The following is a 24,930-nucleotide window of genomic DNA, read 5'->3' on the forward strand; positions in this document are numbered from 1 at the left end:
AATTCATGTTAGGTGGAGATGCCGATGCTGGAGAACTACGAGAGGACATTCCTGAAATAAATCTAAGTAGGGAACTTTTATTTCAAAATCAAAGCTCAGTCAGAAATGGACACTACATTTTGGTACTGCTGCAGCAGTTTGTTATATGATATAAAGCTATACCTGGAACAGTCTTGGTTTCTTCTTGGGACAAATTTCACTCTCTTTTGTCTCTTTTGCTAGTGCCCCGGATTTATGAATGTGCTTTTTAGGAAAATCAACTTTGCATATGTAAATGTTTTGCTGTGTTTGCTTACTGTTACAGACCATTATAACCTATTCAATATTCAAATTTATTTTTCCCAGAATCCCAGCGAGATTTGTTTGAAGGAGATATTTCCAGAGATGTAAATATAGCTTTTATACAAAATATGGTTATTAATTCATTTCTATGTGGTACAAAAATGTATAAACATGTATTTCATGTATGTTGCATATGTGACAAACATCTATTTCCTAGCCAAGAAAGAATGCAATATTGGATGAAACTAAAAAATGGAAGATTCCTATTCCTTATATATTGACTGATAGTTTAGGTGGGAGCTTTTCAGATATCAACTCCTTACTTGAAAATATAAGCTTAATTGATTTTTTTTTAAAACTCAAATGAATTTTTATTTAAAAGTGTTTGACTCTTCCTTTAGATCTAAATGCAAAAGGCGTAATCCTTCAGGCATTTGATATGTATCGATTGAAGTCCTGCGTGGACTTTAAGCCCTACGAAGGAGAGAGTACCTACCTTTCTTTCACCAAGTTGGATGGGTAAATTTTAGAAATTCCTTCTGAAATAAAACTTAACAAACTTCTTTTTACCTTTTCCCCACAATATTTTATCACAGAGATTCATTTCTCCCTCTACCCCACTGTGCTTTGTTTGTTAATTCCTGAAGAAGGTTCAGACTCAGTCTGATCTTTGTTTTTCATCTCTGACCATAGATGCTGGTCAGACATTGGAGATTTGCAGACAGGGCAGAATATCTCCATTGGGGAGAGGTGTGACACCAGGGCCATTGTAGAGCATGAACTCCTTCATGCACTGGGCTTTTACCATGAGCAGTCACGCTCCGACAGAGATGACTATGTGAAAATCTGGTGGGACCAGATCCTCCCAGGTCAGTTCTTTCCCGTGCATCTGTGAGTAGGGACCATATGTAATTTCATGTGACTGCATTGCAGATATATGGTCAAAATATGTGAATGAACAGTTTATTTCATGACCATTATTATTATGCATTGGTTATTTGCAAGTTTTGTTTTTCTGCTTATACCTTTTGTAGGAAAGGAACACAATTTCAACAAATACAGTGACGACCTCATCACTGATCTAAACACTCCATATGACTATGAGTCTATCATGCACTACAGACCGTTCTCCTTTAACAAAGACCCTGGCATCCCCACCATCACCACAGCCATTCTTGCCTTCAATGACATCATTGGACAGCGCCTGGATTTCAGTGCCATTGACCTGGAAAGACTAAACCGCATGTATAACTGCAGTAAGCACAAAATGTTCTGTGTGAAGTAAATAAATAAATAACTTAAATGGTTAGGGAACAAGCTGACAGAATTCTTAACCAAGAAGAACCAAAAGTCAGTTACAATGTAAAAGGTAATAAAATGTTTCCTTGTTTTTTTGTTTGTTTGTTAAACTATGGCATACAAACCTCTGGAAACAACTTTGAGGTACAGCCTTTAACAAGTATGATAATATGAGAGAAACTGAAAAATGGTTAGTTTACCAGCTGTACAAGGGGTTAATGGAAAATCAAGACTCTGAGTTTGACCTATACTGGTTCACTAGCCTTCTTCTGTAGCATCTTTCTCTGTGTGCCACATTCCTTTAAGAAAGAGAATGGACATTATGAAAGCTTGTGTGATGTGTTTTAATTTATTCTGTCACTGTAGCTAAGACGCATACACTCCTGGACCAGTGCGCCTTTGAGCAGATCAATATCTGTGGAATGATCCAGAATGAGGAGGACAATGCTGACTGGGTCCAATCTGTGGGCTCCACAGACCTGCAAGACCACACCCTAGGAGGACACTGCCGAGGTAAAGACTGAGCTGAGTACCGCACTTTTTAAAATACATTTAAAAAACAATGACCTTTTTTTGTAAAATTAAACTATTGTTTATTGTGAAGTAAATTCCCTTGTTCTCCAGTTAAAATAAAATTTTAAATAGATGCCATATTAATATCTACAACAGTGCAAATACACAGCAGAGGCATTCAGATTCAGAAAACAAACCTAGCTTTTACAAAGCTATTTCTCTAAAATAATGTGCACCTGGGCTTATATGAGCTTTCTCATTATCTTAAAATAAAATTTTAAAAACTTGCATGAAAATGCAAATGTGGTGGTAGATTTGATCACAGTGGAAACCAGAGAATATAAAACCATTTAACCAGAGAGTACATAACCATGCCCAAAATGAAAGAAAAACTACTAAGCTCTTGTTTAATATCATATAAGTCACAGGCCAGAAATCATACTGTACCCCATATCCTGTAATTGTCTTTTTTCTTATAATTTTCTTATTTGGTGTATTATGTAATTCTAACTTCCTCAAAGTGATATTGGGAATACTACAGCCAAACTGGCTCTCATAGCTCAATTCTCACAAAGATGCAGGCTACTACATGAAATTTGATACTGCTGACCAAGAGGTGGGGTACAGCGCTTTGCTGGAGTCTCGTATTGTGTACCACAGAAAGGTCCAGCAGTGCCTACAGTTCTTCTACAGGATGACCGGAGGCCCAGGAGACCTGCTGGTTGTTTGGGTCAGGACAGATGATGGCACTGGCAACGTTCACAAACTCAGCAAAGTGCACACTATTAAAGGTCAGGACAACAGCGCAGCTTAGCCCTGTCTCATCCTACAAAAATATTCACTTTGTCCTTTTTTTTTTTGCATGTATTATTGTAACATTTTTATTATTTGTCTTATTATCTGTCAATTATGATTATTAATACTTAAGGTGATGAGGATGGTTCCTGGAAGATCGCATTTGTGACTCTGAATGTAGAAGAAAAGTTTCGGTACGTCTTCCAGGGCACTGTGGGTTCAAAGAAGACATCTGGAGGAATCTTCATTGATGACATCACTCTGTCTGAGACAGTGTGTCCCAGTGCTGTCTGGAGGATCCATAACTTCACCAGCCTACTCACAGGCACCCTGCAAAACTACCGCATTCGCAGTCCTCTTTTCTACAGCTCAGAGGGATATTGTTATGGCATCGATGTGTACCCTAATGGCAGAAACAATTCATCAGCAGAGTATATAGGGGTGAACTTTCACCTCTGTAGTGGTGAAAATGATGCAGTATTAGAATGGCCTGCTGTCAATAGACAGGCCACCATCACTATCATGGATCAGCATCCAGATGCTGCACTCCAGATGTCCAATAGTAGAAGTTTCACCACAGGTTTGTTAAATATAGTAAACTGATTATTTATTTTTAGTTCAGCCAGCTGTGTTTCTCTTGAGTTACTGAACCTCTAATGCTTCAGAAGATGAGGTTATATTATAGAGAATAGATTAGATTATATCACATTATAGAGAATAGATTAGATTCATGTTTGTGAATCATAGGGAAAGACTGCTCTATACAAGCAGTGTCGACCTCTGGTCCAGTAGTCGCACAGTTCTGCAGAGTTTGGTTCACTCCACACCAGATCTAGTAACTCAAAGCCTTCACTAGCACCTGGATGTTAAATCCTGGTGTGTCAAAAGTAAATTCTACAGCTCATGTACTGGAGCTGGGTACCCCTACCTGGAATGGAACTGGGTATCCCTCACCTGGACTAATGTAGTATTATTATAATGCTCTATAGTGTAATAGTGTAAAATCTGAAATATTTAGTTGCTGTTTTTGAAACTATGTGGCTCAGGAGTCATCATGGGATAAATTGGTATCTCACCAAACACAAAGACGTGGCACAAAACCTTTAGGAGCTTGAGTTGGGAGGGAAACTTAAATTTGAGCTGTCCGTATTTTATTCATTAATTAAGTCACTAATTAAGTCATTCACAAACTACATATAGGTTCTAGTGTCTATAAAAATGACGCTATTTTGAAACTGAGCAATGATGACACACCTTCCTCTCTTAGATGGATCCCCTTTGTGGAACAAGCCATCCATTAATGGAACTTGGGACGACAGTTGTATGTGCTTCAGAGGTCCTGACTTCGGCTGGTCCACCTACATGTCTCATCAGCAACTCAAGAGGAGAAGTTTCCTCAAGAACAATGACCTCATCATTACTGTTAACTTTGAGGGTGATTAATATTTCCTTCACTTACAAATAAATTCTATAGGTTTGTTACATGTATTTCTAAATGCTTTTTTAGTTACTAATTTATTACACCTCATCATTCCCAGATTTGACACATCTCGTGAAATCAGAAGTTCCGGTCCAAATTGAATTCTCTGGGGACCCTCTGGCTGTTCAAGACAGTTCTGCCCTCATGGTTCCAAGAGCTCGGGAGTCTCGTGCCATCAGTGACCCGTGTGTGCCTAACCCCTGCCACAACGGAGGAGTGTGCCTCACTAACCATGGCCGAGCTTCCTGCAGGTTTGTACCAATCACAAGACATTCACATCCACATTCATTCAGTACAGAACAGTCAGCACATATCATTCTTGACAGCATTTCCTTAAACCCAGAGTGCTTTATTCACAAAACATGAGGTCTTTGTGATTTATTTATGTATGTGCGTCTTGATGAAGAAATCATATTTAAATATTGGTTGTTGCTGTACATTTACATGATGCATTGAAGACAACTTAGATAGGCAAATATCACCAAGCTGACAACTAGTTGTGTTGATTGACCAGTGAAGCTGAATAAATATTGGCACAATCCTTTGTGCTCCATAAGCACTGCATGTGTTAAATTTGAACAGGTTATGAATAGTGGCACTGTTCCTCACAGGTGCCCCTCTGGCCAAGTGATCATGTTTTCAGGTGATGCATGCGAGAATCACCATGTTGATGGGGGAATTCTGGGGATTCTGATTGGAGGAGCTGCAGGCACTGTGGTCCTCACTGTTGCCATTTTTGTAACCATACACAGACAACATTAATGGAGCTTTTGTCTCATAGCTCACAATGTATATTTGAACCATATTTAAACCAGAGTCAATTAACTAGATAGTTTAAGTAAGCTACCAATGACCTTTTCTTTCATGGATTTCACTTGTCACTCCACAAATTAATGTACAAACAAGGGTTTATTTGTCAATTTAGAAATTATGTCAAATATTTCTTCTTTTCATGTTGAAATAAAGTTTTCCACAAGCATATTTTTTTTTACCCAGTGATTTCAGTTTCTTTCAGTGATACATCGATAAACAACTGCAAGTGTGAAATAATATACCATAAGATACTGAAAATTCTGGGTGTTTTTTATTAGTTGTATAAGAGCCTATGTTATGTGTTAGTAAAAAAAACAAACTTTGTACAGTATTACCAAAAAGATGAGATACTAGACTACAGCTAAAATGAATAGCATAAAATTATATATATATATATATATATATATATATATATATATATATATATATATATATATATATATATATATATATAAATAAAATCCATTTATCCATTTTATGCTATCCATATATATCAAAAGCTGTCAAAATATATATGTCAAAAGATGAAAATGTGTGTTATATAACATATATATAAAACACACATTTTCAGTTTTTGACATTAAGGATTTTTTTTGAGATATAATCTAAATCAAGCCTGCTCAAGGAGTTAGAACCTTGTCAAACAACTCAAAAGAGCATTAATTATATTGCATGACCAAATTTTATACTTTGCATTAAAACATGCTATTTTTTCTTTATTTTTGACTCTGTTTGTTCATCATTGTGGACATCATGCATATAAAAGGTATGGCATGGGATGCAACCTTTATCTACTGTCATGCTGTCAGCATCAAGCAGCACTGTTTCTCGCCTGTTTCTTGCTGTACTGCTGCTGAGTTAAAGAGGCATCTTCTTCAAGTATTGTGCTCTATTTAAGACACTGCAAAATAAATTGGAAGATGTCATGACTTGCACAAGTTTCCATTTAGTCTACAGAATGCATAATCTATAACCCACTTACATTAAGTGTTGTTCACTTTCACCTACCAGTAAAGATGCATTCATTTTTTTGCAACAGATGATGTAAGTTTTGTCTTACTTTCACTTTTAGTAGTGTTCTAAAGGGAACAGACAGATTAAAGATTTAAAAATAATTTGGTGTTAGAATTTAATCTAATGAAATTATGTGATTATGAGACTTTACTGGTTTGCAAGAAAAAACACTAAGATGACAAGAAAAAAATTGTACATATGTTTTTAAACAACATTTATAAACAACAGTGAACTTACATTAGAAAGCACAAGTTTCACAATTTCATCTCGAACCTAATGGGAATAGGAGAACATTTTTGCCTGTAAGACACCATACATTTTCAGCTAGCACAACTGATAAGCAAATTGTGACAAGGGGAGAAATATAAAACCTACCCTTTTTTCTGCGAAACAACCTGTCAGCAAAATGAAAAAGCCCTACAATGCAGAGGAGAAACAAATATAGCCACTCCTTTTGTTTTAAATCAAATGTACCACCAGTACTTCTGTGGAGAAATACTTTAAAGTGTACCTGTAAGGAGTTAACAATGGTGAAGGCATACTGGATCAAGACGTTGATGAATGATTTGTCATCCATGAGAAACACAAACAGGCCCAGGACCCAAGTCCCCCCAAAAACTGGAGTTAGAAAGATGATAACTTTGATAATACTCTTAGCTGCCTCTTTGTTGTCCTTCTTATTGTTCTCAGCTGCAGTGGGTTTGAGGAGCGTTACGATAACCACCACCATGGAAAACATGTTAATGAACACCACGATGCCGACAGGGAAAAGAAAAGCATAAATTGATCCTTTCAGCGTCCCTTCATATGTCAGCCAGCAGGTAGTTCTGTTGTAATATGTTATATCAGTCCTCTTGTTGTAGTATAAATATGTTGCTCCCACTGTCACCACTGGGCAAATGTAGCCGATAGTGACGGAGAGAATCATGTACACCTTTTTCCTCAGTGTATGGAAGACGAAAATGAGCTGATGGAGAAGCATGATACTCAAGCAAAGCATCCAAAAGAACATGGCCAGGTAGAAGAAATGCTTTGCCAGCACCATTATGAGACATAAAGTGTCAGTGAGGATGCTTTGGAAGCTGCAGGCTATGAAGCTGCAGTCAGCTAAAAGAAGACACAAGGCAATGTTGACTAGGGCGGTGTGACGGAAATGTGAGAGGTTGCTTTTAACTATGGCACTCCAGACCAAAAATTCAATGAGGATGAAGACTACCAGGGAGCAAATGGAGACCCCCAGGCCAATATAAGTTATTTCATTTAGTAGACGCAGTTGGACTGGAGTCCTGGACATCAGCATAGAGAAGGAGGTCAAATGATCACACTCACAGTAGATGAAGTTACTAGAGCTTTGAGTCAGGTTGCAGCCTTCTTCTGACCACTGTAGCTCCGTAGTGTTCCAAAACACACAGTGCAGGTTAGTGTTGGAGTCGCTCAAAGAAGCCACTGGAAAGGCCATTCTGATATTAACAGGAGATGTTTTGTTTTCTGTAGTGACACTGACAACCAAGCTTGGAAAAGTTGAGTCTGTAAAATTGCCTTTTGGCAGTCGTGAAGCCATGTTTTGTAATCCCACTGTTTTCACCATAGAAGCAGAGGAGTTCAACTCAAGCTCCATATTGAAAACAGTTCTATTGCAGACAGTGCTTTGCCGACAGACTTGAAGTTGGATGTTCGAAGTGTTATAACCATCACTGGTATTTAGTTTAATGTTATATACCAAATTTTCCACAGAGGATAAATAACTTGAAGCCAGGGCACCATCACGTGTTATATCTCCCGAGTTCCAGCTTTCATTCAACATACTGCTTGCTGATTCTATGAAATTCTGAAACATACAATTTTATTTTTTTCAATATTTTTTACTTAAGAAGTGCAATTGTTTTCATTTGAATCTGTCCATAAAAGTATGTTAGACTTAATTTGACCAACTCAGTACCATCATTGCTACTTATTTCCAAGGAAGAATGCTTTGTGTTTATCAGTGGGTTATGGGAAAGGTTTGATAAGGCTTGCCCATGCTGTAGTTTTATTACCCAGTTGTGCACTTGAGAGGGATTTAGCAACTGACAAGTGAGTTCCTGTTAGAAGTTTTGAACCTCTACCTCATGTCTCAATCACCCCCTGACTGTGATTGGCTGGCTGTGATCTGGCTGTGCTTTGGTAGACAAAATTTACTGCTGTCCTTCAAGGCTAGGCTGGGCTGACTGCACAGCAATGGAGCAAACAGTCCACGTGATACTGTAATAACTGCAATTAAATGCTAGATGTAGCCTAGATTAAAATATTCTGTGCATGAAATTGTGAAAGGGGAACTATTTTTTCCTCTTACCAACTCTAAAGCTCTTTGTTATTTAATTAGAAACAGATTCTTAGTTATCTTTACCAGTTATGTATGTTGCTATGCAAATAAGATGCAAATAACCACAGACTAGCTCTACTCTCTAAGAGAAGCAGATCGCCCACAAATCTTTACATTTCACATAAAATGACAAGTTCATTGTGGTAGTAATTGTTGCATTATATGACTGCAGGATATCAGAGAACAGTTATCAGAGGCTGAAGGAGACCCAAAATTATTTACACACATTTACTCTGTGGACCAACAGATTATTCATTTGGCTAGAAACACAGTTGGGCTGAACTGTGGACTGAATGTTATTTCATCTTTTTTGATGAGGTGTGTGTGTGTGTGTGTGTGTGTGTGTGTGTGTATGGTGGTGGTGGTGGGCAGGGGGGAGGGGGCGTTAGGTCACAGCAAAGATGGTAGTGAAATGGTGGCCACATGAGAGAAGGAAATGGGATGATACCACTGAGAAACGCTTACTGGCAGTAAAGTTTCATCTAGACTGACTCTGGATGATGCACGACTCATTATGTTGAAAACACTGACTGTAGACATAACATCACCATAAGTGATGTTTCCAGCTATAGTGGTATTCTTCAAATTATCAAAAATGGAATTTGCCTGGTTCAGTGTGGCTCCAACTCCTTTTTCAAAATCCTAAAATGAGGTTAATAAATAATTGAATAAATCAATGGACATAATATAAATAAAGAAATAAAGAAAGAAAAAAGAAAGAAGTGAAAGAATGACGTTTTGCTTACCCCTGCTGTGGAAGTCAGTATATTCAGCTCTTGTTTGACACAAAAGCTGACAGGATCTCCCCAGACTCTACCATTGCATGCTCGCACAACTGTGCCCACCCTGCCTAGTTGAGTGCAGAGGATTGTTGCTGTTGTGCCATTCTTTGTCTTTGGCCATATATCATCTGCTTCACAGACTTCATCACCAGCTGAATAAACATTTTGGTCACTTAGAGGTTGCCAAATTATATTTCTGAAATAATTATTTAAGTGCCAAGGGTTGTCTTCTAATTGTTACATGCTGCAACTTTCTGTCACTGTTATCAGTCTAGTACTCACGGTATATAATGGGTATGCTAAGATTGGTGATTCGTGTCTGTTCCACACTGTTTGTTATTTTACAGCTAATGATTTCTGTTGGTGTTCGGTCTTTCTTGCAGTTGATGGTAAAAGTTTTATTGTAGCTGACTATATTCTTTTGAACTGAAAAACAAAACCAGTGATATAAATGTCTGTTTGTGTTTATTGGATGAGTATTGCTGTTAGTTGAATATTTATTAAAATACAAATCATAGATTATGTATAAATATAATTTATGATAATAACGGCATGCTGAATACCTGATTGTTGTGGTGGTAGATCACTGAGTGTAACTGTGTAATTCTCTCCACTCACATCTATGGAGCATATCACATTAAATGAAATGTCCTGTGCCACAGTGCAGTCTGGAGTTGGTGGCCTGCTTGTGACATTAATTATTTCTGGTAGGAGTGCCACTTTAAGCTCTGCTGAGGCCACATGTGATACTGATCCACTGGTAAACATGCAGGTGTATACTCCTGAAATGTAGTCAAACCAAATTACATGAGACAAGAAGAAAAGGCCCAGCATTGTTTGTTTGTTTGTTTGTTTTTGTGGTGGCCAGTAACAGTTATTGTTATAGAGTCACTTGTACGGCATGTAGAAGAGCAGCATAACTGGAAGTATTTTTCCAGTCCTGCGTTCCAGCTTCTGCTTAGCACTAATTGTGTGAGTAGGGTTTTCTCAGGAGGTTGCATCATTATTTCTGATTATACAGGATAATCCTTTTTTTTTTTTGCAAGGAAATGCTCAAACTTGTACATTCACTGCATAGTCATAATTATCCTGTCCCAAATCATTAGTCTGATGTAGGTTTATGATCCCTACCTGCCCAAAACCATGTTATGTTTATGAGGCTGATTGATGTCGTGTCTGTACAAGATTGTGATAGGATGACCTCTGACCCAGCTCCAATGATCTGTGGGTCTTGGTCGGGTCGTGTAATCTGCCATGTGCACGTGTCCATTTTCTCCTCCATACCGCAGTTCATGGTATACTGTGAGTTATAACACACTTTGTGTGGAGGAACGTCAATACTGACCAGTCCTGTTATGTTCAAAAATCATATGTACATTTAACACAATTTACAATGGTGTTCAAAACAACAGTTCTTTTAAGAAGTGATGTTAAACTGAAGTGGAGATGAAGCTGCTATATTTACCTTGGGAAGTAGCATTAATATCTACTATGTTTTCATATTTTTTCTTCAGCGTTAAAATTATGTTTTGAACTTTTGCAGTCTTAAATGTGGCATTGAGAGACACTGTATAATCCTGACTACTGGTGTGTCCAAAGTTAGAACAGAGGGAAAGCATGTTAGTAAAGAGAATGTGATAATTATCTGAAAATCAGGTAAACTTAAGGATAGAACCTTAGAAGAGAGGGGTTTTAAGTACCATATTCTTGTTGTTGTGGCAAGTGAGTTGAACCCATTCAGTATCTTGAATTGATCTAAGAGCTGAAGGAAAAAAAACATCGTAAGCATTCAGACATTTGATTTCTAATGTTTTGGTCGTGAATTCAGATTTCATAGAGTCTCCGGTGCTAAGTGTGAACTTGTGATTATACTGATTACAGTACTGTATATATTTATTACTGCACTACTACTTTTATTTACATTTCTGGGTATTGTCACAGCTTCAGTATTTAGATTATACTGGACAAAGTAGAGTTTTAAACCTACTACAGATTGATAGTCCCCCTGTGTTCTCATTGTAATAGTTCCACTGATGGAAACTGTGCAAAAAGAGAAAACTATTTTAGAGTTTGTAAACATAGCCATACAGTCTTATTCTGGTATCCATTTTACCATTTGCTTACCATTTGCTTGGGGAACACACAGTGGAGTGTAATCAGATATATTTGCCACACACAGGTAATTATTGCAGCAGGTGCTTACAGAGTCACACACTAAGTCACTCCAAATGTAGCCTTCTTCACACCAGCATGTCGTCTCAATGCCAATGATCTCACATTCTAAGCCAACACACATAAACCCAGGATTAAATCAGCAATGTGTATAATGTGACCACATCCAACTGAAGGACATCTCCATCCAGGCAGTCATGTACAAGTTAATGGTATCATTGCTACCTGGTGATGTATTGAGCACCATTTAACCCTAGAGGGGGTTGTACACATTACCACATGCCTTCTACTACACTGTAGCACTGGTATGTAACATACCAGCATATTTTCATTCACTGCTACATTGGCCAAGAACATAAAAAAAGTAAAAATTAAGTAAAATAACAGTAATACACATCATGGTAATTCCTGGTAATTATTTAGTTGTTATAAAATACTAAATAAAATACTATTTGTTGATATACAAGTTTGACATTTTGTAATCAACATTTGCATATTTGCCATACAAATATTACAAAAATAAATACAACAGATTAAACTTGAAATTTATTATTATTATTATTATTCAAACTTTACTTTTGTAAGTATATACTGGGGCTTACGTGCTGTCATTGTAGCTTCCACAATGGTTACTGTGTCTATGGTGAGCTGGTCGAGTCCAGACAGAAAAGCTGACACATCCAGGGATGCATTACCCTCTATCAACACCTCTGCCAAATATATGTTGGAGGTGTCCCCTGTGGAAACTGGAACAGAAAGCGAACACAAAGCTAGCAGCATGTTCAATTCCTAAACATTTACAGTGATTAAGAATCATGAGTAAAGGGATGCAACCTCTTCAAAAAGTTCTGAAAGGAATCAGTAGTCCCCATAACAGGGGCAATACTGTTGGCCAATACTGATATAGAAGAGCACAGGTTTTCTAATCATGATTTAGCACACATTTTTTCATGCATGTGACCTCGATGTGCATTAGTCAAATGTGAAGTGCTAGGCAACTGCTACATCAAGAATGCAGTAAAATACAAAAACCAGATTAAGGTACTGACCAGCTCTGCAAACATAATGCTGTTATACAATCAGCTTTCTTTTGATTTCAAAGAAGTACTGACAGCTGCTAACAAATTTGCCAGTATATGAACTTCTATACTATATTATACTTATTATACTTCAGTGTCCATATGAAAACCACTAGAAAAACAGTTATTGTTGATATAGTATACTCACCCATATAAGATCCATATGAGATCTGTTGAGAAACAAAAAGAGGTAATTACAGTGTAACCAACATCTCTAGTAAACCATGGTTAGACTGTAGAGTGGATAATGCTCTGAACTTTACCTGAAAACAGAAGAATAGGATTCCACAGAGGAGCATACTTGTGTCTTTCATTTTCTTGAACCTAAGAGACAAACCAGATATGGCATGTTGCAAATTAGATTTTTTAATATAAGCACTATGAGAGAAACAGAAAACATATTGGAATAGATTAGTAGCATATAGTGTAAAGTACATCTACGATGGCGTCAGTAGGTATGAAAACTTCATCTGTCAACACTTGTGACAGCCATCCAAACATACTTGAACCCTGTTTATCACCAAATACACAGATGTCCTGAAAACATTACAATTCATTTGGTTAATACTGTCTGAGATCAAACCTGCTGAAACTATGAACCTCTGTGTGACCCTATCAAGCAGGTATATGTTAGCAAAAATGCAGTTTTTATAAATGGAGCATTGACTTCTGCAGTGACATCAGGACAGTTTAACTGGAGAACTGTGTGGGTCTGATGGGTTGTCAGTAGCAATTCAAAGTGAAAGGGCACTAAATTTGATTTTGTCACATCTTGAAGAAAATGACTTGTCCTCACTTTCCCTCACCATCCCTCATTTTTGAAAAAAATACTTTTGCTGTAATACTGCCTGTACTGACAGTCACATTGAAATTAAACTCATGTACTATAATTTTTTTTTTTTCCATATAATTACATGGATCTGTGAAAAACTTGATTCTGTTGGTCAGTCCAGACATATGGAGGTCTGTTATTTATGGATCATTGACCTGAATAATGAACTGCAGACGTCCACATCATATCAGTATCTTGGTCAATCTTTGAGGATTTATTTAGCAAAAATAACTGGCTGGATGTACATGATCCCTTACTTTGTTTTTACCATAAGTGTGCACATTTGCATTTAATATTAAATATGACCACAAGATAAAATATCATTTGTTTATTCAGTGACGCTGTGGTCACAGAAGTAGGATGTCAAATGTCTGTTCACTTCCTTTAATTGGAGGACATAAGGAGTTCCAGCCCTATCATGTAACACAAAACAGAACTGACCCATAGAAGTCAATTATGGTTGCCCAGAAAGCCAAAGGTTGCTCACAGTGGAAATGCTCCTGGCCACTAGGGGTACTTCACATGTTTAGTTCATATGTTATGTATCAAAACAGGAACAAAAGAAGAAGCTGAAGGAAAAAAGGGAGTAGACAGAGAGATTCTGGCATCCAAACTTAAGTTCAGTGGTGTTGTAGAGAAAGGTTGAGCTTTCGGGCTATAGCAAGAAGGAAGAGAAACCAAGATTAAATGGTTTCCTGATGATTCCATGATTCAGTCTTCACAAATTCATGTGGAAAATGCCAACCAATAGTGGCCAGGAGCACTTCCTTAGTAAGTCTCAAATTCAGCATTTAAATTTTTTTTTCTCCATTTTGGTTAATGCTGTTGTGTTGTCATAATGTTTCAGTGCTGAGAACTTTTGATTATTTCCACAAATGCAGCGTATTTTTTAAAGCGGCATTTTTGTAATGTTGTTGTGTTTTCACTAATGTATTTGTGTTTTGCCTTCTTATTCTTGACTTATGTTTGCATTGTAAATGCTGTTAAGAATGCACTCTCCAAGCCGCCATAGTCAAGTGACATAGATAATATATGCATACAAGTAGGCAGAAAAATTTGTGAACGGAAGAGTTAACATTTTGAAAAATTGTTCAAAAATAACTCCATATCCTTCAAACAATATATCGCTGCTACACCTCAGTAAGTAAAGCACAGGGGTGTAGTCATGACATGCTGAGTTGTTCTTGTACCAAATATTATTGGTTAAGACATGAGCTCTAAGGGACTTTTACTATGGTATAATTAGTGGTCATGATCTAAGGGACTTTTACTGTGGTATGATGTTTGGACGCAAACAAGGTGGTCCCACCATTTCTGAAAAAGCTCTCCTCTTAGAATTGTATTTACAAAATTACTCTCTATAGTTTACAAAGGGTTCACACTTTTAATTCCCTAACATATATGAGATTTAGATACACTCAATGGGGAATATACTTTATTTTCTTAGTTTTAAGCTTCAGTTTTCTTTGGATGCTGCCTTTAGGACTAGCAGGTATAAACCAACGTAGACCAGCAGGTAATTGGTTATAATGAATGAATAATAAATAGAATAATAAGGAGAATCTGCTCTGCATTTGCTTTGTCATTCTTTGAGCATGTGGGCATAGGCATAATCTAAATAATTCTCCCTGCTCCTCTTTTCTCATTTCAATAAAAACAGTGATTGAATCTTTACAAAGTTGTTTTGGCATAGTGCAAAAATATTTGATGTTTGTATGTAGGCTTGATTGATAATCACACCCACCGATATCTCAGGTATTCAGAGCCTCCAGCATCCGTACATGGCTCAATGGGTACTTGTCATGCATAAGTGTACTTGTAGTTTAAGTATGCATGACAATTTAATTAGACATTATCTTGTTTACAATTCAAATATTATCCTCAGTGATTCATAAAATACATTTCAAGTTTAGTTTTCATTGAGTAAAATAGGTGCACGGCCTAAACAAAATATTATTTCAGCATGTTATTCTGCAGTTTTAGCACCTTCACCAACTATGACATCCTGGTCATGATATGCCATGATATGATAACAGATTAGATTGTTTTGGTCATGATACACCATATTGATAATAGATTGTACTGTTTTGCATTTGATGTGAAGACAAGATATGGTGAGTAATCTGTGCACTCTGGAACATGGCGAGTCACTCAGTGAAACTTTCCCTCTTCTCCGCAAGCTGAAACAGCTGCATCAGTCTTAATAGCAACTTTTTTCAAAACTCAGTGTCACAAACTCAAAAAAAGGGGCAAATAATCCCCACAAGATACTCTGTATGACCAATCAGCTACTTCCAGCTACACTTACAGATGTACTACAGCAGCAATGTGCAACTCAACTTTACTGCTGCCTAATTCTTTTATTTTTTTATATAGTTTTTACTAGTTACAGTTTTAGCTATAGGTAATCTGTACTGTGTAAGGATATATACAATGGAAAAGTCAAGCTTCCCAACTTTTGTTAGCAACATACGAATTCATCATATTTTATTCACTGTGCCTTTTTTTACTTTTGTTTTTAATTTTACTTTTTATTTTTATTGATTAAACATATACATTTTCATATTTTTCTTTGCTATATAAATACCATTAATATTACATTTTAAAAGGTAATTTGCTTACATATGTTTTTAAATGTACTACTTTCTCTTAATATCACTAATAAGGGTTAGAAATAAACAAATATACAGAGAAATGGTACTGACCTTATGATATACATTTTAAGCCTGATGGTCTCTGTCATAACATCACATTGCCAGAATCAGCTGTTTCCCAGAATGAAAGGAAAAATGTAATAAACAAGTCTGGCAAACCTGAGGTGGAAGGAAAAAATGAAGGCCATTTACAAATGCCTCATCTCTATTTGCATTTTTGCATGCTGTAGTCAACAGAAATATTATAGGTTATTGCTTTCCACTGACATTTGACTAACAAATCTAGCTGTGTTCTTGATGGACTTCCAAAAGCCTTACAACCAGTTCTCCAATCAGGGACAGGAACTTTGGAATGTCTTGCAATTAGGATACAGATTTTTATTTCCTTTTTCTTTTTGTCTATTACTTAACTTTTTTTAGAATAGCTGCATACATGTATAGCTGTAAAAAAAAAAATAAAAAAAAAAAACTTCATTAATACTGCCTAGTAATTTCACTTCAACTTTGGCTGCATCATATATTAATACCATACAAAATAGTATGTAAAAAATAGTGCACCATTCAGATTTTCATAAACTATTCACAATGGTTACTCTTAATGATTGACATACTAATCTGTCTGTGCATCCAAAATGTGCTCAAGTGTGTTGCACATATTAGCGTGTACTCATAAACTGGCCATAAAGCACATTTGTAGTATGTAATATGTAGCATGTGGTTTTGGACACAGCCAATTTTAAGTTGTGACTTTCAGTGATAAAACAGTGAATAAATGTACAGCCATATTTTTTTCAAAATTAACATTTAAAAAAAAAATGTATGCAAAACAAAACAACTGTTTTTACCTGTTTTCCACGTAGTTCTGCAATAGCAGATGAACACTAAGCTGATATTCTGACACTTTGTTTTTCACCTGCAGTGCTGTGGTCACTGTCTGTTAGTTTTAGATTCACCTTCATGACCTTCATGTCTGCTATTGTACTTGACATAAGGGTTATACCTATAGCACCACCCCACACATTTGGCTACATGTACAAATTATCATCTGGTTATGAAAATTAAGCACCGCTATCATATGCCTCACTCCAGTGCAGCCTAGGAAACCTGACAAATGTCAGAAGGGTTTGGTGAGGAGATTAATTAACAAATACATTAATGAATAACTACTAGAAGCCATCACCACCAACAACAATAAAAAGACTTTATAATAAACACAAACAAGTTTTAGATCAATTATAAATAATCCACTGTATGACTACAGTTGAGATACAATGAACAATAGGAAAAAAATAACTTTGTAGCCATTCAGTGTGCAACGCTAACGTTATATATTTTTTTACTTCTCAACCAGGCCTAGATAAATAAATAACTGAATGAATGGATGACACCAGCATGATAACAATGGTTATTTGGCTGAGCATAACGCGATCATTAAAACAAATATAACACTACATAAATGAGTCAAAGTAATACCTAAAAGGAGGTAGTAAAATTAACATCTTAAACAGGAAAAACTAGGAGACAACATCTGATCAGAAAATCTTAAGTAAATGCTGGATATTATTGTATTTGTACATTTGAAGAGTTTTCATCCTCTGTTGCAGGGTGAATCTATTCCCCAAAAGCTATGTATGTCTGAGAGTATCATTTGCAAATGACTCAGCCTTGTTTTCTTTGAATTTGTTAGTGAAATTGGCATCTATGGAAACCTCAATGTTTTGTGTGCTCATTCAAAATGAGGAGACATAATTTAAGTGATGAAGACCTGTTCCTGTATGTGACAGTCTGATTTAAGGTCAAGCTAGAACTTAAGTAAAGGTCTTCACTCACAGCACTGAAATAATGGCAGAATTTATTTATCCTGGATGTGAACAATATTTTCAGGATGGTTGTTAGGAGGAAAGGTGAAAATAATAAACAAAACAATGCTAACTTATTCAGAGGGAATCCGCAGAAATTAAATAGTAAAAGAAAAGAAAAATAAAATACAACAACTTAACTAACATAAGCCAGGGAAATCGAAGTATACTAAGAAAAAAGCTGTCCTCCCTACGAATTAAGTTTATATTAAAGAGAAAATATGCTGGTTCAATAGCCAGTTCAGGCTTCACAATGGATGATTCACGAAACGCCTCAGCAGCAACACCATACGAGCTATAAGATGTTTCTACCACTACCTCAACAAATACTGTTTACCAAACAGATATTAAGCCACAACATTCACACAAGGACTGGGCTGCTAGTCAGAGAACCAGGAACGCAATTAAAATCGCATCAGAAGGATATGTCCGCCTTCTTCCTCTCATCGCGCCCCCTGCTGGCGACCATTAGCACCTTTGCACGTACCTACCTTCAACGTATAGGGAAAAAACAACCCAACAAGTAGAGGGTCGTAACATGTAGATTGACTGGTGTGCTCATTATTACGATCTTTAGGCAAATACTAATGCATTTTTATGTCTCTCTTTAATTATATTCTTGTTTATTAGAGAAACACCTAACAACGAGTGTACAGAAGATCCACTTAAATCAATTACAATCACAAAGTGCAATTCCATATTACCCTAATTAGGATATTATTGCTTTTTAAATTATTCATATAAAACACTACTTTCATGCATTTTTAATTAATTATTTACAAATTACATATTTTTTGTAAAAGTACATAAAGAATACAAATATCCTCACAAGAAAGGGATTCCTCAGCATTCTGACAATTCTGTCATGTTTTACTATATAATCAACGAAGGACATTGTGTATTTACATCCATCATACTGATTTTGTGTTTTACGTTGGGGATAAGCTCAGAAAGTGATATAAAAACTGTTAGATCACCATCCACCTGATTATTATGTGTATCCTTGCAACCATTTAGGCTGAAATCACTGTTTTGCTGGGTATAATTGTGGTGCAGGTATGCCTATTAATATTAATAAAATAATAAATAATAATAGTAATCATTTAATTATTAATAGCCTACTTGTCTGGTGGATTATGGCATTACTTTGCTGACATTCTAAAATGTTCTACAATGTTCTAGAACAATTCTGTGTGCATGGAAGTTTATTACATTGATAATCATTATGAAGCTGGTAAATATTCATGGGATCCTTATGCAATAAACCACTTACAAAACAATGAAAAATAAAGTTCACCCGAAAAGACTAGCAATTATGTTTGGCATTAAATACAGTATTGTTTGTGTAGTCAGAATCCCTGCATGCCTGCCAGCCTTAGCGCAGAGAAAGCATGCTAAAGTGCACGTGGGCAAATAATGAACAAAGGAACAAAAGTAAACCACCCCAAACATGCTTCGATAATGGTCTAATGTGCCTAAAATTAAACTATGGTGCAGAGTAGAGAATGGAGATTATGAACAGGTGTTGGACTCTGAGACAGAGTGAGGAGGGATAGCAACAGGTGCAGGAGGTAGGAGCTGTGGGATGACGAAAACACATCATGCAAAAGGGTTCGCTTTTTGTGTAAAGTCTCAGTACAAGCCTAAAAATGGTTTATTACGTTTCACCTGTAAACAAGTTGAAAGCTTGTTGTTCACATCATTATGTATGTATTTAAAGCCCTGTGTGTGTGTAGTTATTTGTCAGTCAATATACCTTTTGCACAATCATGAAACCTAGTAGAGAGGTGTCAGAGATGCAGAGAGTTTGTTTATTTTCTCCTTTTTATAAAAAAACAAACAAACAAAAAAAACGATTTAGACTAGCAAGCTACTGACTTTGGGTTTGTATTCTCTACCATAGCTCTGCAATTAAATTAACTTCAAATTCTTTGTGTACTTTGTGTTCAAAGGTTCGTTTTCCTCTCAAAATTACAGTGCATGATTCCCCATCTTTCACGAGTATATAATCTAGAAATGAGATTGTCATTCACCATTACACATATCCTCCCGTTCTGTTTAAACTCCCATTCTTTTTTTTTCTTTTTTTTTTTTTTTGTGATAGCTGTCAGTAAAAACCAATATGAAAATGGTCATATTAACGATTGATTTTAAGAGAGATACTGAAAAGATCACTGGGGTAGCAAGCAAATGCAAAATCAACAGCCAGTTGTTGTTATTCTAAGTATAATTGTTCAGTGCAAATATTATATATATTCTACTTAAAAACAAACCAAGCAAACCCTGGTCTTTGGGAATAGGTTCTCTCCCCCCTCCCCCAAGCTCTGTCATACATTCAGTTTGTACAGTCAGAGATGACACATGGTTGGCAGCCAGTAGTTTATTTGCACATTCTGTGGAAGTTTTTGATCGGCTCAAGGGTGCATTGTGTCACTTGATGAGCCAATGAATTTAAATGTATCTGAGTTGCTTGAAGTAACAGATGAAGAGTAAGCAGCTTCTGATACATTATACACATCTGTAAATAGCAGGAGGTTAGATATGTTTTTTGACCATTCAGAAGTGGAGACAGGGTATAAGGACACATATAGATCTAAACCAAATACAAAACAAGAAATTATTTGAGGAAATACTGGGAGCTATATGAAATTCTGACAAACACACCTGAAATAAAATTAAACTATTAGAGTATATATATGTATATCTTGAGTTTAATTTAATTTTCAACTTGATATAGCTTGTAGGTTTGGGAATGTGCATGTATGCATTTTATGTAATTTAGTGACCTATATACAGTTACTTACATCTCCTGTGGAACCTATATATTGAATACTTTCCATTAGAGGGCGAGGATCCTGCATGATTAGCCTAAAATGAAGAGGTACCTTATATGTCAGTAACTATGTGACATTACATAGCTTTAAAAAAAGTACACAATACTCTAAGAACAGGCACAAGAGAAAAATCATTTTTGCAGTGTTGAATGTTGGAGAACTGTTGAGAAAGAGCATAGAAGGTAGTGAACATGTTTTACCCTGGTGAGGTTTGAGCTAAAACTTCCGAACTTCAGTTTTCCTAGGAACTTCTCCTGGATCTGTGAGCCATCACAACAAACGGACTCAGAAGATAATTTATATCATTTATATGTATATATTGTATTGCATTTCTACACTTACACAGCTACTGCAAACAAAATCCCACAATTCTGAGGGTCTTTTAAAGAGCACATCTAAACACTATATTGTACACATATGAAGTGGATTACATAAGAATTGAGAATCGTGAAGTTTTGGTCTCTATCAAAAGTATTTATTAAATTGTTAAAAATCAGTATTACAAAATTAGCTCCAATTACAGGGTGAAATTAGACCTTGCAAACTGAAATCTGAATGACACAAGGTGACCCAGAATAGCCTTTCTCTGTGATACACTATTCAAAATATGGATGTCATATATAGATATGATTCTAATGATCAGAATATCATAAAGAGCTCAGTTTTCTTGGAGGTATTAAAGTGTGTGATTCACACATATTTCTCACAGGTTCTAGAATTTCCCTGTGGAACTACCTCCATTCCTTCATGTGGTTGGCATAATTTAGTCGGTAACAATGCTGTCTGTCCTGTGACAGACAAGCACACCACACTGTACCAATAAGAGTTACTGGGCAAGACTCTACACTACATTCGCCTACCTCCGTAACATGATTGAAATTTTAAGACACCTTGGATAAGAGTATCTGCCAAAAGTAGAAATGTAAATGTAGTCTGTGTGTTTACATAACAGAACAACATTTAGGCAGCTGTACAAGAGCAATGAGAACCTAGACAGGGTTTAAGCTCACATGGTTCTGGACTATGATATGTACAGGATTACTGCAGATGCATATATGCTGTTGTCCTTTATGGATTAGGATGTCATTCTAGTTTTCATCTGTGTCAATGATTTTTGATGATCATTAACACAGGCACGAGGGAATACACACCTTATTATCCAGTAGAGGTCCGAATACCAAAATAAAGAAACCCTTTGAAGAGATAAATGCAGATATAATTATTACATCAGACTGTGCTCTTTATATACATATTAAATACCTACATCCAGTTTACATTGTTCTATATTTTCATTCTTATGTATTTAAATTTTATTAGGTTTTTTGTTTTATATTTTAAACAGTACAAATGTATTGAATAAAATAGTAACATCATTACTTTCACAGCACAGCTCCCTCTTCCTAGACTCCTCCCTGTGTTCGTGTAACGTCGTGTGTTTCATGGACACACCCCTCTTGTACATCACACCTGTTCCTGGTTTTTTATTGTTAACGTATGCATTTAAGGTCCTATGTTGTCAGTAGTCTTTGCCCCATGTGTGCTGTATTTCAGCTAAGTCATCATTTGAGCCTGTCATTTGCTTGCTTTGTTTTGCATTGTAGTGTTTTTCTTCACGTGTTTTAGTTTTGTTTTGTGTGTTGTGTTAATGAACGCTTAGCACATCCCAGCTCGTCTCAGTATCCTGCCTCGCCTCCTGTTATGTTATTACAAAATGCAATAATAAAATTTACACAATCGAGCCTTGAGCAGTAAGAGGGGAAAGTATGTAATCTAAACGTCCAGCCACAATTTAGGTAAGTGGAAACTATGTGCTTTCTTGGTCAGTCTACAAAGCCATGGATAAGATACTGTACATGTGCTATTTAGATACATGTCCTTTCAATTACAACAAATACATAAATATATTATATTATTACCTGCAATGAATTAAGGAATGCAAAGACCGCATGAATTCCAAAATGTGAGGACACCATGGTTCCGATACCGAATCCCCAGGTCAGACCAAAAAGAGGGGTCAAAATCGCCACACATCTGGCAATTACCAACATGGTGTGTTTCTCATCTGGCTGAGTAATGGCACCAACTCCCCTCCTTAGCATTGCACATAAAACCACAATGAGTACCATCATGTTTATGACCACAATTGTCAGAGCAGGAATCACAAATGCCAGGAGTGCCTTAGTTTGATCCCAGTTCAGCCAACATGAGTTCATTTCTTGAACATATCCTCTGTTTCCAGCTGTTGATGCCACAGTGATGACAGCTATGAGTAATGGGGCTCCATAGCCCACACTGAATGCTATGGCCAACATCCTGGACCTGGACATTCCAGAAAAGACCATGATGGTGCGGTAGAGGAGCAAGAGTGCTGACAGGAACATCCAGAAGAAGAGAACAAGATAAAAGAAGTGGATGAAGAATGTCACTGCACTGCAGGGACCCAATGGTGTAACCTGTCCTCGTTCCACAATGGATGCTCCAATGAAGAAGCATATGTCTGCAATCAGGAGGGACACAGCAATGTTCACTATGGAGACATGCCGCATGTAGGATGTGTCATTCCTTGTCAGGGGCTTCCATACAATGGTTTCAATAATGAGGCACAACAGCAAGCTGCCTATTGAAATGACAAGGCCAATGTAAGTTATGTAAGATAAGGCAAAACTGTTGGCAGAGAAGGGTGACATCAGGATTGAGAATGAAGTTGTGTGAGTACATTCACATGTAACTGTGTTACTTCCTTTCCCTGAATCCTTCAGCTCACACCCAGTTGAGTCCCATCCGCCAGTTCCATCCAAAAGACTAAAGTTCCAAAAGACACACTGAGGATTTCCCAGTGTATTATTTTTAACATTAAAGTAAAGGGAGATGTTATAGGTATTTGGGTCCATCTTGATCACAACTACATCTCCATTAATTCTGGTATCTCTTTGACTGCCGTTGCTGTGGGCAGCAGTTCTAACAGGCAAGACATTGTGAAAGGCTGAAAGAACTATTATAGTGATCATGTTTGATCCACTGGTGTGTGGAATATCTATTTTAGTAGTTGAATTTATGCCAGATAATTCTTGAAATGAGCTATTTAAAAAAGTCCTGATGAGTTGGATTCTTGGTGTTGTTATTAAGAAGGGCTCATTTGAGAGACTGCCTCCAATAATTTCGATCAACTGCAGAAGTGCTGAGCTAACGTTCCTGCTGGTACTTTCTATATTCAGAGTCTTCCATGTTGCCTGGGCTTCCTCTGATGCAATGACATCCACTGTTTTAAGGAAATCCTTGAAATCAAATTGACACAAATAAGAAACTGGAAAATAGTGATCAGAGTTAGATATAAAATCAGACGCTAAATAAGATGACCACAAAACTATAAATTCAAACATATCTGAATGTTCACAGACAGTTCAAATTTTATTATGAGGGAATAGGGCCCTTGCATTACATTTGCTACATGTATTACATTTAGTAATCTGTTATCACCCAAAGAGTTATAAATTGTGAAAGGGAAAAAACACACCTACTTACCTTCATAATATCTTTATCAATGATAGCTGACTGTGAAAAAGAGGCGATTGTCCTGAGTAAATCCACAACTTTTAAAAGAGTCGCGGAAACCTTTGTTATGTTTTCTGAATGCTTCTCTGCAGTACTACTGAGATTAGCAACAAACTGTCGAACGTCAGTCACTTCTAAATGCTAGGGTCAAAAGTAAAACACATCAGCACATAATTTGTTGTCATGTGAAAACAACAAACTTTCTAAATGAAAATTCTACATTAAATAAAATAAGGATTACTTCAGCTCTATCTGCCAGGTCCTGGAGGACACGAAGGGTGCAATTGTTAGATGTGTCTCTCCACTCTCCCATTGGACTACACACTGCCCACTGAATGCCAGCGTTGCCTCCTTCACAGTGTCTGAATGCTGTCTGATTCACAACTCCAACTCCAAACTTGCTATCCGAGCAGTTGAATGCTAAGGGGAGAAATGTGTGCATTTAATAGATAGGATAATTTTTAAGCTGTTGAGATATATAACCAGCCCTCGACAGACACTGTATAATACATGTTAAATCTCTGCTGTCTGCTCTACTGTCCTGCCCTGTACTATATACTTAATAATTGTTTAATCCAGTGTATAAAAATTTGCACAAATTATGACAT

At 36.6% G+C, this 24,930-nt stretch overlaps 2 protein-coding genes across 2 annotated transcripts in view; one reads left to right on the top strand and one right to left on the bottom strand.

Moving 5' to 3' along the window:
- Nucleotides 1-5: 5 nt before the first annotated feature.
- mep1a.2 (meprin A, alpha (PABA peptide hydrolase), tandem duplicate 2) lies at nt 6-7,253 on the top strand. Its single transcript, XM_035524406.1, has 14 exons — nt 6-66; nt 346-386; nt 500-575; nt 684-801; nt 976-1,151; nt 1,317-1,538; nt 1,948-2,094; nt 2,670-2,885; nt 3,023-3,469; nt 4,157-4,324; nt 4,428-4,620; nt 4,981-5,119; nt 6,715-6,819; nt 7,143-7,253. Exons 1-14 carry the CDS (start codon nt 6-8, stop codon nt 7,251-7,253), a joined length of 2,220 nt encoding a protein of 739 aa, XP_035380299.1.
- Nucleotides 7,254-10,228: 2,975 nt separating this feature from the next.
- Nucleotides 10,229-24,930, bottom strand: part of LOC113581057 (adhesion G protein-coupled receptor F4-like) — a 26,963-nt gene continuing 12,261 nt past the window's right edge. The window contains exons 8-16 of the mRNA XM_035524407.1: nt 24,564-24,742; nt 24,293-24,463; nt 22,687-24,045; nt 21,922-21,963; nt 20,971-21,030; nt 20,741-20,804; nt 12,115-12,258; nt 10,549-10,690; nt 10,229-10,304 (exon numbers count right to left, since the gene is read on the bottom strand). Of these exons, the coding sequence (XP_035380300.1) occupies nt 10,229-10,304; nt 10,549-10,690; nt 12,115-12,258; nt 20,741-20,804; nt 20,971-21,030; nt 21,922-21,963; nt 22,687-24,045; nt 24,293-24,463; nt 24,564-24,742 (2,237 nt within the window). The remainder of the gene's footprint in view (nt 10,305-10,548; nt 10,691-12,114; nt 12,259-20,740; nt 20,805-20,970; nt 21,031-21,921; nt 21,964-22,686; nt 24,046-24,292; nt 24,464-24,563; nt 24,743-24,930) is intronic.

Source organism: Electrophorus electricus, chromosome 3, assembly GCF_013358815.1.
Source record: "Electrophorus electricus isolate fEleEle1 chromosome 3, fEleEle1.pri, whole genome shotgun sequence".
Lineage (NCBI taxonomy): Eukaryota > Metazoa > Chordata > Actinopteri > Gymnotiformes > Gymnotidae > Electrophorus > Electrophorus electricus.